Source organism: Nicotiana tomentosiformis, chromosome 1, assembly GCF_000390325.3.
Source record: "Nicotiana tomentosiformis chromosome 1, ASM39032v3, whole genome shotgun sequence".
Taxonomy (NCBI): domain Eukaryota; kingdom Viridiplantae; phylum Streptophyta; class Magnoliopsida; order Solanales; family Solanaceae; genus Nicotiana; species Nicotiana tomentosiformis.
Genome location: NC_090812.1, coordinates 69,422,781 through 69,436,788, shown reverse-complemented (window position 1 = coordinate 69,436,788; position 14,008 = coordinate 69,422,781). Strand labels below are relative to the sequence as shown.

At 34.6% G+C, this 14,008-nt stretch overlaps 1 protein-coding gene and 1 pseudogene across 1 annotated transcript; one reads left to right on the top strand and one right to left on the bottom strand.

Annotated features, from left to right (window-relative positions):
- Positions 1 to 627: 627 nt before the first annotated feature.
- On the bottom strand, positions 628 to 1,334 carry LOC104109648 (uncharacterized). The gene is made up of 3 exons (XM_009619029.1): positions 1,164 to 1,334; positions 1,020 to 1,104; positions 628 to 746 (listed from the first exon to the last, which is right to left on the bottom strand). Exons 1-3 carry the CDS (start codon positions 1,332 to 1,334, stop codon positions 628 to 630), a joined length of 375 nt encoding a protein of 124 aa, XP_009617324.1.
- Positions 1,335 to 9,145: 7,811 nt separating this feature from the next.
- LOC138906751 (methylthioribose kinase-like) lies at positions 9,146 to 12,458 on the top strand (annotated as a pseudogene).
- The last annotated feature ends 1,550 nt before the right edge of the window (positions 12,459 to 14,008 follow it).

Here is a 14,008-nt window from a genome sequence, read left to right as displayed (position 1 = left end):
GTATATAATGAGATTATTCATATTTAACAGTATTTAAGAATATATATTGACATTTTTGTATGTAATAATGAATAAGGACGAAAGATATATTTATATCAGCTAAACTTTAATTTGAAAGAATATGGAAAAAGCTTGTCTACTTCATAAATAATTCTAGTTTGGTATAAAGCAGTATGTATTACAGCAACGTACTGCATGGATTTTGTAAAGTGCTAATTGTGTATGTTATGTTTCTTTTGAAGAAATTGTTCTTCGTGTAGGTATTCTATATGGTCGCGTACAAATAGCAAATTTTAATATGAAATTTAGGAAGCCAAGGATTTTTGGTAACGTAAAATTTTCTTGATTTTAAAGTCCTAAATATTAGAGCTTAAAAATTTAATGAGTAAACTTTTAGTTGAATTGAAATTAAAATCCTAAATATTAGGAAAATATAATTAAATGACTATTTTGCCTAGTGTGAAATCTATATTTAAAGAGTAAAAAAGGCGAACACATTTCACTAAGAGTCTTGGTACTTTTAATATAATATAGATATAGATTACCATTAGCATTATTCCGTTTCTGATCTCATACATCTTCTGTCATATTACTTCATGTACATGTAATCTGAGAAGCCTTAATTAATTAAGCAGTTTTATACTTAGCCTTATAATCAGCAAAAAGATTGTCAGGTGTCTTCCGAAGCAATTCAACGAAGAAATTGTTACTGTAGCCAGTTTTCATCTTCTTATTCAGCTCAGCCACTAATCCATTTTTCAAGCCATTACAATAATCCAGAAAACGTGCTGTGATCGCGTAATCCTTTGAGAAGATTAGCTAATTACTTGACTGTTTGTTACAACAGAAGCATGTGGAGAAATATCACTATCCACAACAAGAGTGTAGTATATTACTACATTAGAAATATTACAACCCCTTGTATTTTTTTTCAAAAATAGTTCTTAGGATGTATGCCCATATTGTTTCATTGACAAACACAGGAAAAAATACCAAAAAATTTGTTTATGTTATCTTGCCTGCTTCCTTGGCCAGCTTGTCCGCCACCCTACTTCTTTGTAGTTGTGATTTACTTGAGGATTCCCCAATGCTGTTAGAAGTGACCTGCATTCACATATAATAGTTTCATAAATTAGGTTGCCTTTATTGATACAGTGTATTACCTCAGTTGAATCGATGTTAACTTCCAAAGGCATGAAGTTGTTTGAGACTGCCATTCTTAGTCCCTGCATAAGAGCTGTCAGTTCATAGTGGAGAGTGTTGGTGTAGTTTATTTCTCCTTGAATCCCATCACCCAATCCCCATTGTTGTTCCTTATTACTCCCCCTAATCATCCTATAAACACCTTTTGGAGAGTTGCACCATCTGTGTTGAGCTTATAGTAGCCTCTCCTCGTTAGATGCCACTTAATTTGTATAATAGTGCTACGTATGTTAGTGCATCCTCAAGCCACATGAATGAATTCAACAGCTTTAGCTATGGCGTTTTTAAAGGAGACTGGCTCTCTTTTCCCATTTAAACAATTGCTATATCTAGTGAGCCAAATCTCCCATAGGCAGAATGGGATCAACTCTCCCCATTTGGGGAGGTTGCTGAACTTTATTTTTTTGTGGATTATGTTGGTGGTGCTATTGAATAAGTTAGAAGATTATACGGAGGAATTACTGGGATCCTGTACTCCATGAATATTGGAGAATCCCTAAAATCATTTATATAGCCGTTAGTGATTTCCTTCCTAAATTAGCTTGCTGTTCATGCTATAAAGCAGCTCCTCTGTAATAACTTTATGGGTACAAAAAATAATAGTTTTACTTTTTATCATGGTATCAGAAAGAAAAAAACAAAAAAACCTAGAACCTTATCATATCTCTCTGTAGAATTGCAGAAAGAAAAAGTAAGGGGGATCAAACTCCTTCAACAGGAAATTCCCAAACTGCAGTGCAAGACTCTATACTTGCAGACATCACGTCTAGACTATCTCAATTGATCACCCAAACACCAGCAGCAACAACCCATGAATCACTTGCTGCACCGAACGGTATCAAGCTTAATGATACTAACTATGGACTTTGGTCCCAAGTTGTGGAGATGTATATCTCAGGCAAAGACAAATTGGGATACATAAATGGCGATTTACCACAACCACATGAGTCAGATCCGAAACGTAATAGTAAAGGGCTGGCTAATCAACTCTATGGAACCAATTCTCATAAGCAACTACATCCGATTTCCAACCGCAAAAGCAGTTTGGGATGCCATTGCTACAACCTATTTTGATGGAACTGATACATCACAAGTCTATGACCTCAAGAGAAAGGTAACAAGGCTGAGACAAGGAGGATGATCCATCGAAGCATATATACTATAATAACCTTCAAGGCTTGTGGAGAGAGATTGATTTTCGTCGTCCCAACCCAATGGGATGTGAATCTGATATTAAAATATATATATAACTCTATTTTACAGGAAGATCGAGTTTATACTTTTTTAGATGGGCTTGATGATCGACTTGATAAAATCCGAGGAGATGTACTTCAACTCCAATCATTTCCTACGGTAGAACAAACATATGCTCACGTTCGCCGAGAGGATTTAAGGCAATCTGTTATGCTAACAAAAGGAGACACTGTGAATGGGGTAGCTATGGTCTCAAGAGGACAAAAGTCACAACGACAAACCTCATTTCAGCTAGTACCTGATGGGAAACCAAATACATCAACAAAAAGATCACAGGTAGAAGAAGGGGGTTGCACACATTGTGGAAATACAAAACACAGCAGGAATGGTTGCTTCAAGCTACATGGATATCCAGATTGGTGGCATGATCTCAAAGCAAAAAAGAAACACGATGTTGGTCGATCCGCTCTTATGAACAAAGCAGATCACTCTGCCGCTGGATCCACCGAGCAACAATTGTCACTCATACCACAGAAAACAGTACCAGCTATCGCGAACAAAACAGAAGCGTTTCATATCCCAGGTAATCAAAGTTGCTCCGCAGCTACTGACCATATGACATTTGATTCGCAGGATTTTGTTGAAAGAAGCGAACAAAGGCGGTCATTCATTGTTAACGCCAATGGAGTAACATATCCAGTTATAGGGGCTGGAAAAGTGGCACTTTTACCATCCTTTTCTCTTTCAAATACTTTATTAGTTCCATCTCTTTCTAATAAGCTTTTATCTATTGGCCAAGTTACTGAAGAATTAAACTGTTGCGCACTAATGTTTCAAAAGTTTTTCCTTTTCCAGGATCTTCTCACCAAGAAGATTATTGGTCGTGGTACTAAAAGAAATGGATTATATTACAGGGATGATCTTAGTGTTGCGGAAACAAACACTGCACAAGCATTTGGTTATGGCACTATCGATTAGGACATCTATCTTTCTCATACTTGAAGTATCTTTTTCCAAGTTTGTTTTCACAATTACATGAATCTTCATTTTGTTGCGAAACTTGTATTATGGCCAAGAGTCACCGTGTTCCATATCCTGTTAGTTTTAAAAAATGCGAGAAACCTTTCATGATTATCCACTCTGATGTATGGGGACCATCACCTATCACAGTCTCCTCTGGTATTAGATGGTTTGTGATATTTGTAGATGATTGCACACGCATGACTTGGCTTTATTTGATTAAGAATAAAAGTGAAGTATTTGCTGTTTTTCGCTCTTTTCATAACTTGATCAAAATTTAATATTCCGCTGATATTCAGATTCTTCGTTTTGATAATGGCGGGGAATACAATAACAATGAAATGCGACAATATTTTCAGGAATGCGGCTTGCGTCATGAAACTTCATGCTCTCATACACCACAACAAAATGGTGTTGCATAACGTAAGAATAGACACATTTTTGAAACGACTCGTGTACTCTTGACAGCAGCTCATGCACCACAAAAATATTGGATAGATGCAGTTGTGGCCTATGTATACCTGCTCAACAGAATGCCATCTCGTATCTTGAATTTTGAGACCCCATTACAAGTTCTTTCTCATCACGTGTCATTACCTTCAGTCTTGATGCTTCCTCCTCGGATATTTGGATGCGTAGCATTTGTACATATTAACAAAGACATCGAACTAAACTTGATCCTTGTGCTGTTAGATGCATTTTTCTGGGGTATGGAGACAATAAGAAAGTGATAGGTTATACGTACCTTGTAATGTTTTGATGATCTAACAAATTTAATGACAAAAACCAGATAAGGAATCTAATACACACCCTCAAGTACGTGGGAATAACAAGTCTCAAGCTGGAGATGTAAATCAACTCTTCATACGACAAAAAAACAACAAGGGAAACAGATGGTCATCAGTTCCCCTGGTGACCGTACCCAGTCAATTCCCTACAACTGTAAAGTTGTTGTCTGCACACATAAGAGTGTGCATCAGTCAACTTTACGGAGAATGCCCTTTACCTAACTTGCTTGCATCATTCAAGTGATGTCACAAATGAGTTATTAACATCAAACAAGGTAATACAAAACACTTGCACATTTAAGAATCGATCAAGCATTCTCGAAAATCTGTGTCAATCTTGCAAGTGATTCCCAAGGGCATCAAGAACAAAAAACAACATAACGAAGGACGAGTTTCATGTAATGAGTCATTACATGTCCCTAGTTGTGCTGCACATTTGTTAAAGCACTTTACTTATAATTTCTACTTAGCTTAGTTAGAAGCATTGTGTAGGAAATCTTTGTAAAATCATAAGCCTTGTGTTTGTGTCATTGACTAGAGTTAGTCGAGTTGTAAGTCTTTTTAATAGAGTTATTATAAAGTGGCTTGTAATAGAGTTGTTACAAGTTAGCGAGGGATTAAGATGTTAATTCCTAAGTTACATAAGTTATAATCTAAAGTTTGCTCAGTATTGAAGTTGAAATCCTACAAGGGTAGATCGTGGTTTTTAATCCCGTGAGCTGGGAGTTTTCTATGTAAAATTTCATTGTGTCATTTACTTACTGGTGTGTGCGTGCGTTTTGTGGGAACTTATAGAGAACCTGGTTCTCTACGTAGTTTGGTGGACCTTAGTTACTGTTAGAAAGGCTATCGCTGTTATGATCCTACGACTGGAAACCATTATACCACCATGGATGCGAATCTGAAATGTTTTTTTTCTAAATCAAATTGCAATTCTTCTCTTCAGGGGGAGTTGTTGTATGAAGAGAAAAATATATGGGAAAGCTGGCCAGTATTTGAAGATGCAACCCGTCTACAAGACAATGAAAATAATACAAAGTGGAAGATGTAATCCAATGAAACTGAACTGTCATCACAAGAAACAACAAGGTATCCGCTAGATGACAGTACTCAAGTGACAGAACCTAGGGTGACAACAACCGAAGAAAAAAAAATTGCAGTGACTCGATGAGTGATCAAGAGCATTCAAGTGAGGATAAACAGAGTGAGGAGAACCAACCTGCCGAAGAAGAACAACTTCTCCTCCATCATGATTTAGCACCAAACAACTCTGAGGTACAATCTCTAAATTCTCGTCTTGATTACACTACTAATGAATCTACTGGTTTCCAATTACCTTTCAGGCACAATCGTGGCAAACCACCAAGTCGCTTTTCTCCAGATTGTGAAAAAAAGAAAAGAAAGTATCCCATTGCCAACTACGTGTGTACTACGAAATTGTCACAGCCCCTAAAAGCTTGTGTGCACAAGTTGTCTTCTGAACATACTCCAACCACAATACATGAGGCATTAAATGACTCGAAGTGGATTCAAGCGATAAATGAAGAAATGACGGCACTGGAGAACATGAATACATGGAAAATAGTATCACTACCTGAAGGAAAAAGAGTGGTGGGATGCAAATGGGTGTTTTCCATTAAATACAATGCAGATGGATCAATAAATCGGTATAAAGCAAGACTTGTAGTAAAGGGATACACTCAATCCTATGGTGTGGACTATAAGGAAACCTTCTCGCCGGTTGCAAAGCTAAATACAGTTAGGGTGCTATTGTCTCTTGCAGCAAATTTGAATTGGCCACTGCACCAGTTTGATGTGAAAAATCCTTTTCTACATGGATACCTCAAACAAGAAGTCTATATGGATATTCCACCAGGATATACTACTTCCCTACCCAGAACAGTATGCAAGCTACAAAAGGCACTATGTGGTTTGAAACAATCACCAAGGGCATGGTTTGGGCGCTTTAGCTTAGCCATGAAGAGCCGTGATTTTAAACAAAGCAATACCGATCATACCTTGTTCTTAAAGCATCGAGAAGGAATGGTGACAGCCTTAATAATCTACGTAGATGATATGATAATCACAGGGAATGATAAAGAGGAAATCTCAAACCTGCAAAAGTACCTTGCATCAGAGTTTGAAATGAAGAATCTTGGAGGGTTAAAATATTTTCTTGGAATAGAAGTAATCCGATCTGGCCAAGGAATTTTTTTGTCACAACGGAAATATGTTCTTGACTTATTAGCCGAAACAGGAATGCTTGAATGTAAGCCAGCCGACACCCCTATAGTCCAAAACCATGGACTAAAAGAACATCCTAATCAGACCCCGACAAATAAAGAGAGGTACCAACGACTTGTCGGAAAACTAATCTACTTATCGCATACAAGACCAGATATTGCCTATGCTGAGAATCTAGTCAGTCATTTCATGCAAAATCCGAGTGAAGATCATATGAACGCTGTGATCCGAATACTACAATATTTGAAGGCATCACCTGGGAAAGGAATCATATTTAGAAAACACAATCACTTAGATATTGCTGGTTATACAGATGCAGACTAGGCTGGGAGTATTGCAGACAGAAAGTCTACAACAGGATACTTTACTTTTGTAGGAGGAAATTTAGTCACTTGGAGAAGCAAGAAGCTGAAGGTAGTTGCTCTATCTGTTAGGGATATATTATATATGCATTTGATCCAATCTCATATTTGATGATTTGAATATATTTTTGTGAATGTTATTTGATATAAAAATATATGGCATTTGATATTCGTTTATCATATTTATTATTAATTGCTTGATTAATTTAATAAGGTCCTTGATTAAATTTTGAGACTTGTCATCGTGATGGTGATCATGATAATGAGAGTAAAGTCTCATATAATTTAATCTAAATTTTGTTCTTGATCGTAAGATTATTAATTTGGACATTAGTAATCCGGTTAGATCAATATTTATGTGATCGTCTTTATGGGATAAAGATTAGTTGATCTCATTAACTAAATAATATAAATAGATGATGCATATAGAGATATGATCATTGAACCGATTCATTGGATAATTCTTAATGGTTAGAATTACCATAAACTGTCAATAGGATATTCTCTTGAAAAATGTGATGTAAGAGTTTTCTTTGACCTGATATCATCATAGTAATTGACAAGTTATTTATTGTGCTTTGATACTAGACACCTATGGCCCTAGGGTGATAGTTGAAAGGATATTAGGTACGATTAAATACTTGTAGAATTAGTGATTGATCAAGATGAAATCTGTCAACTCTTGGTAATGAGCTTAAGCTCCATGTTGTCATAAATTATAACTGACCAAATTAAGACCTTGGCCACGGCGATTGAATGAAAGAATAAAAGAGTTTCTTAGGTCATTCAATGGTCGATTATTTTTTACATGAACACATAGTTGGCCGCCTATTAGGATTTGACAGTTGAACCATATCCTAGGGTGACCTAGAGCTATAAGGACAGAAGGAATTAATACATTATTCTTTTACAAGCTCTTGAGAGTAAATTGTATACTTCATGCTAACTGGTCGTTAAGCAGTGTTGCTAGACGCCACCCTTGATTAGTATATTGATGTGATCAATTTACTACCGGTTTAGTATTGAACCTATGGGGTCACACACTAAAGAGTATTCTGATCTTTGCTAAATGATTAATTACTTTATTATTTGATAATTAAATTAAAGAATTTAATTAGTCAAATAAATTTAGTTATTAGTTCAAATAAAATATTATTATATTCTTTGCTAGCACAGAGAATATAATTAATATTGTGGACAAGTTGAAGTTTTCTATTTTAAATAAGAAAATTAAATTACATCTCTTGGTTGATATATATATATATATATATATGCACTTGGTAATTATAATTAATATTTGTAGAATTCAATTTAGAATTGAATTCCACAAATGAGTTACATGTTTTTATTTTAAAAGTATGACTAAATTGTAGAATTCAATTTAGAAATTCATAAATGAGTTACATGTTTTTATTTTAAAATGTTGACTAATTTGTAGAATTCATTTTTAAATTGAATTACATAAATGAGTTACATGTTTTTATTTTAAAATATTGACTAAGTTATAGAATTCAATTTAGAATTGAATTCCATAAATGAGTTACATGTTTTTATTTTAAAATATTATCTAAGTTATAGAATTCAATTTATAATTGAATTCCATAAATGAATTACATATTTTTATTTTAAAAGTATGACTAAGTTGTAGAATTCAATTTAGAAATGAATTCCATAAATTAGTTACATATTTTTTTAAATATTTACCATAAAGCATGTGATTTGTATTTTCCAATGAAAATTATGTGTGTATATATATATATATATATATATATATATATATATATATATATATATATATATATATATATATATATATATATATATATATATATATATATATATATATGTGTGTGTGTGTGTGTGTGTGTGTGTGTGAAACCTAATTAAGAATTAGGGTGATATAGATCTTATACATATTGTAAAAACAAAGAGAATTATTCTTGAGAAGAAAATTGCTTTGAGAAAGTAATAGTGCAATACAAAGCCAAGATAGAAAATACTAGTACAAGAAAATTATTTCTTGTTCTTCTACCTTTGATTTGAGATTTTTGAGAAAAATTCCAACACAATATTTTCATTCAATTTGTTCACGGGATCTCATTGATCAAAGAGTTGATAGCAAGGATCAGTCTCGGTATGGATACGCATACAGTATTCGCACTATCGAAGAAATTTAAAACGAGACTCTCTTCACCAGGTACGTCTTAGATCCGATATTTGACATATAAATAAATTTTAAACACGAAAAGTTTTGCCTAGGATTGTTATTGTCTTACGTTGCATGTTATGAACATCTCTATGCAATCCTATGGTGCATAGGCCGAGTTTAGAAGTATGGCTAAAGGTCTCTGTGAATTACTTTGGCTAAAGGAACTATTGACAGAGATTGGTTACTCATCTAATTCAGCAATGAACTTATTTTGTGATAACAAATCATCTATAGCGATTGCTCAAAATCCAGTTCAACATGATGAGACAAAACATGTTGAAGTAGACAGGCATTTTATCAAGGAAAAGCTCGAAGCAATAATAATACGATTATCATTTGTAAGGTCAGAAGGGCAGTTAGCAGACATTCTCACAAAAGGAGTTCCAAGCAAAGTGTTCCATAACTCACTTGACAAATTGGGCATTAGAGATATCTATGCACCAATTTGAGGGAGAGTGTTGAATAAATTAGAAAATTATACGGAGGAATTACTGGGATCCTATACTCCATGAATATTGGAGAATCCCTAAAATCATGTATATAGCCGTTAGTGATTTCCTTCCTAAATTAGCTTGCTGCTCATGCTATAAAGCAGCTCCTCTGTAATAACTTTATGGGTACAAAAAATAATAGCTTTACTTTTTATCAGGTGCAGCCCCAATTGTTCTGTTTGCTCAACAGGGTGATGATTCTATGGTTATTGTGACTCATTTGGGATAGATTATCCCAAAAAGATTTGGCATTGTCACAATTGGCTATGACATGCTCAATGGATTCCTCCTCTTTGTTAGAGAAGAAACAAATGTGGTTCAGATTGATCCCCATGTAGTGCAGGTGTTTGCTAGTAGGAAGTCTGCCAACCACAAGAAGTATTTGATCAACCACAAAAAGTATTTGATCCACAACCTCATTGTAACTCGGGATCGCTCCTACAAGGTATAAAACACACACTCAGTACAAAACAATACCATTTAAAGCTCAAACACTAATAAAGTGCGGTGAGTTAGAGTGCAATTAGTGACCAAAATACGCAATTATAGCCTACCATCAATGTGTAGATAGGTATTCTAGCTAATTGCAGTTTCTATTTTGTCTCTTCTTCATTATCCGTGTGTCTGCTTCTTTCCGTTCTTTGTTTTTCTTGATCTCTTCCTTTCGTCGAGACCATTTTTTCTCAATCAATTGAGACCATACAATTATATATCTTCATCCTTCGTAAGGGGATTTCATCTTATGAGGGTGTACGTATATGAATTGGCTTCTGTTAGCACATTCCTTGGACCAATTCAGTATTACGGATTAAAACTATTTGCTTTTGATTTTTGATGGCCACTGGCCAGCTATATCATGGCCATGACTGCTATTTCTATTTTATTTTGACCTCTATTCATTTTTGCAGTTGCTGAATTTTGTGGAAATGTCGAGTTGTTTTCTCGGATCCCTACAAAGTGTCACAATATAATCGCTGTACATCTCCTTATCTTGATGCGGATGCATAGGCAGTTCGCAACGATAATGGTTTGAAGATTAAAGTTGCTGAGCTTAAATCCAAGTACAGTTGTGATTCTAGAAGATGTCGCTTTATAGTGCATCTAATTGATATGCTTGACTTTTATCTGTTTTCGTTTGATTTAGCTGGAAAATCACAGACAATCTTTATGTCGTACTTTGCAGGTTTTGTGAGAGAGCCCAAGCTCTTGTACATGGCGATCTCCACACTGGTTCTTTGATGGTCACTCACGATTCAACCCAAGTAATTGATCCAGAATTTGCTTTCTATGGGCCAATGGGTTTTGATTTTGGAGCATTTATTGGAAATCTAATTCTGGCGTACTTTTCCCAAGATGGACATGCAGAACAGGCCAATGACCGCAAGGTATATCTACTCCAACATTTGCCTTTCTATGCTATGTTTCGTTTGCTGTGATCTTCTTCTTTCATAGTAAAGGTCTTGGTTCCCCTTTTTGTTCTTTCTCCTTGTGCATGATATTCTAGTCCTTAACATCGGTGATCGCTATTCTGAAAATATATTAAAACTGCTCAAAATGAATTTTGTATTTAAGGTGGTAACAAATATTTTATGTTATAAAAAGGAATCTTTAGTACCAAGATTAGCATAATATGAACATCAAGCAAGCTCCTTTTAAAATTTATTTTTTCAGGTAATAGTTGGGACCAAAAAAATTATAGTATATTTTTTCCCCCCAGTTATTTTAGCTGATTTAAGATTAACTTTAGGATTCTTCGAAGACGAACTCTTAACAAAAAAAAACTGCATATGTATAATCCATATATATATATATATATATTATATGTATAATCATGTATCATTAGTATAATTTATGTATACCAACTAAAGGAAATAAATAATAAATCTATCCGTTTATTTATACGAAAATCCCAAAAATTAATATTTAATATTTAATATATGCTTATTGGGTCCTTTACTAGTAACTATATATATGTTGGGGGTTTAGAGGCAACTCCTTACCCGCTAAAATTCCAATTTTGTTGTAGGAAGTTGCGGCAATGGTACCTTTAGTCCGTCGGATGTCCAATATTCATACAAGGAGGAAAAATATGATTCATCTGGAGAAGTTGAGGCATGTGCTGCTTTTTTCCCCCATAGATATGATTTTATATTTAAATATTCATATAGAGATTTCAATGAGTTTATAAATATCTTCACAAGCTGACAACTGTTCGGAGTATGTAATATTTTCAAGTGTTAAAGCTCGGTTTCTTGACTTTTAAAATCTTTAATTTTCTTCGGATTATTTTCCATGAGATGAAAGATCCTTTTATCATCCTTCATATGCTGATGAATGCATCTTTTCTCTATAATGATTTTAGTATAAAAAGGGAATATCTGCATATAAGATTATTCTGATAGAGATCAGATTTTGTTGTGGTCGTTTTCTCAGTGGTTGTGAACAAAAGTTAACAGGTCACACCTACCAGAGAGATGGACAAACAGTGAGAAATAAGAACAAACCACCTTTATTTTCCTTTCACATCCTTCGTCCAATTGCTTCTTTCTTTAATTTTGGTGATAAGTTCCTCAGCTTATTAGTTTTCTATATAAGATTTTTGCCAGCGAGGACATGTAAATGTGCTTATGGATTGGTAGACTTGACATTTGTTTCTTTCTTCAATATTTGCAAAGTCAATAATACACTGACATAGTTTTTGGCACTTACTGTTTCACTCTGTTTTCAGTCATATAAAGTTTGGATTCTGAAGGCAATAACAAAGACTTGGAACCTCTTTCACAAAAAGTTTCTTGGACTCTGGGATGAGCACAAGGATGGTCCTGGTGAGGCATATCTTCCTGAAATATACAACAATACTGATCTTCGACAACTGGTGCAGCAGAAATACATGAAAGAACTCTTTGATGACACTCTTGGATTTGATGCTGCTAATATGATAAGGTGATTGGTGAATTCTTATTTTTATTCTTTGTTGTTAGGATCGGGAACTCGGGTAGTGCGAGATTTAGCCAAACAACGTTATAATGACAATAACAAAGACAATGCAAGTTGATAATAACGGTAATTAAAGTAGATAAAGAAGACATCAATTTAACGTGGTTCAGTCAGTATAACCTACGTCCACAAGCGGAGAAGAGCAATTTCACTATATCAATAAGAGTACAAAATTAGAGTAAACACTTTAATTAATCCCAAATACCCTAAGAGAATAACCTCACAAGATCACTCTAAAGAAAGGGTTCACACAAGTGCTTCCCAACACTAACTCTCATACAAAAATACTCTTAATAAAGGAGGAAAGAAAGAAACAAGAAATGAAGACTCCAGTCTTGTTTGTGTGTTTAAAATGAACTAATGGTCTTCCCTTTTATAGGCAAAAAATTTTTGGCCTCTTAGGCGTAAAAGAAGAGATACAACTTGTGCAAATGATGTCCACCACAAAATACAATATTTTTGGGTCCCAAAGAATATTGCCAACAAAGTCTACACTTTGCAAAGATACTTATGCTTATGTGAGATGGACTCCATTAGCCAAAATATAAGCCATATTACAAGTCTCCACCTTGGCCTAATTTTGGCTGATATAGTAAATTTGCTCCACCCTCTCCGCAAAAAGCCCCAATGGGCATATGTCAAAATTTAATGCCATCAAAATCAGATAAGTTGTCTGATACCGAAACTATAGTAGGGCCTATAATAGTGGATCCTAATAAAGTATACAACGAACTAGATATGTGTGCTTTCATGATCACAAGAGCACCTTGAAAATTTTTCAAAACTCTACCTTCACAAGTGAATTTGCACCCAAAGGATTCTAAAGTGCCCAAAGATATGAGTTTTTTCTTCAACTCAGGAAAATATCTAACATAGGTGAGAGTTCTCACCACACCATCGTGCATTCTGATCAGAATTGTACCTTTTCCAATAACGTTATAAGTAACATTGTTACCCAATTGGACAACTCCACCTGCAACTAAATCATATGTAGAAAATAAGTCATTGCTAGGACACATATGATATGAATAACCGGAATCTAAAATCCACCCATTGTCTAATCTGAAACTAGTTTTAGTTGCTAAAAATATAGTTCCCTCAATCTCATCAGTTGCTACACTAGCTTCGGCGGTGTTAGTATTTTTGTGCTCATTTTTTCTTTCTTTATGCTTTTCTTTATTTTTCAGTTTATAGCATTCACAGATAATGTGACATTTCTTATGACAATAACGACACTCTAAATTATTGTATCTGGATATGGAGTCGGATTTGCCCCTAACAAACAAGCCAACTTCCGCTTGAGTTCTACTAGCTTCCCCAGTAATATTACTATCTATCCGTTCTTTTGATTTTAAGATATATTTAATATCCTTATAAGAGATATTATCCTTTGCATAAAATATCGTATCTCTTATATGCTTAAAAGATGGGGGTAGAGAACAAAGTAATAACACAGCTTGATCCCCATCTTTAATTTCAACATCTATAATACTCAAATCC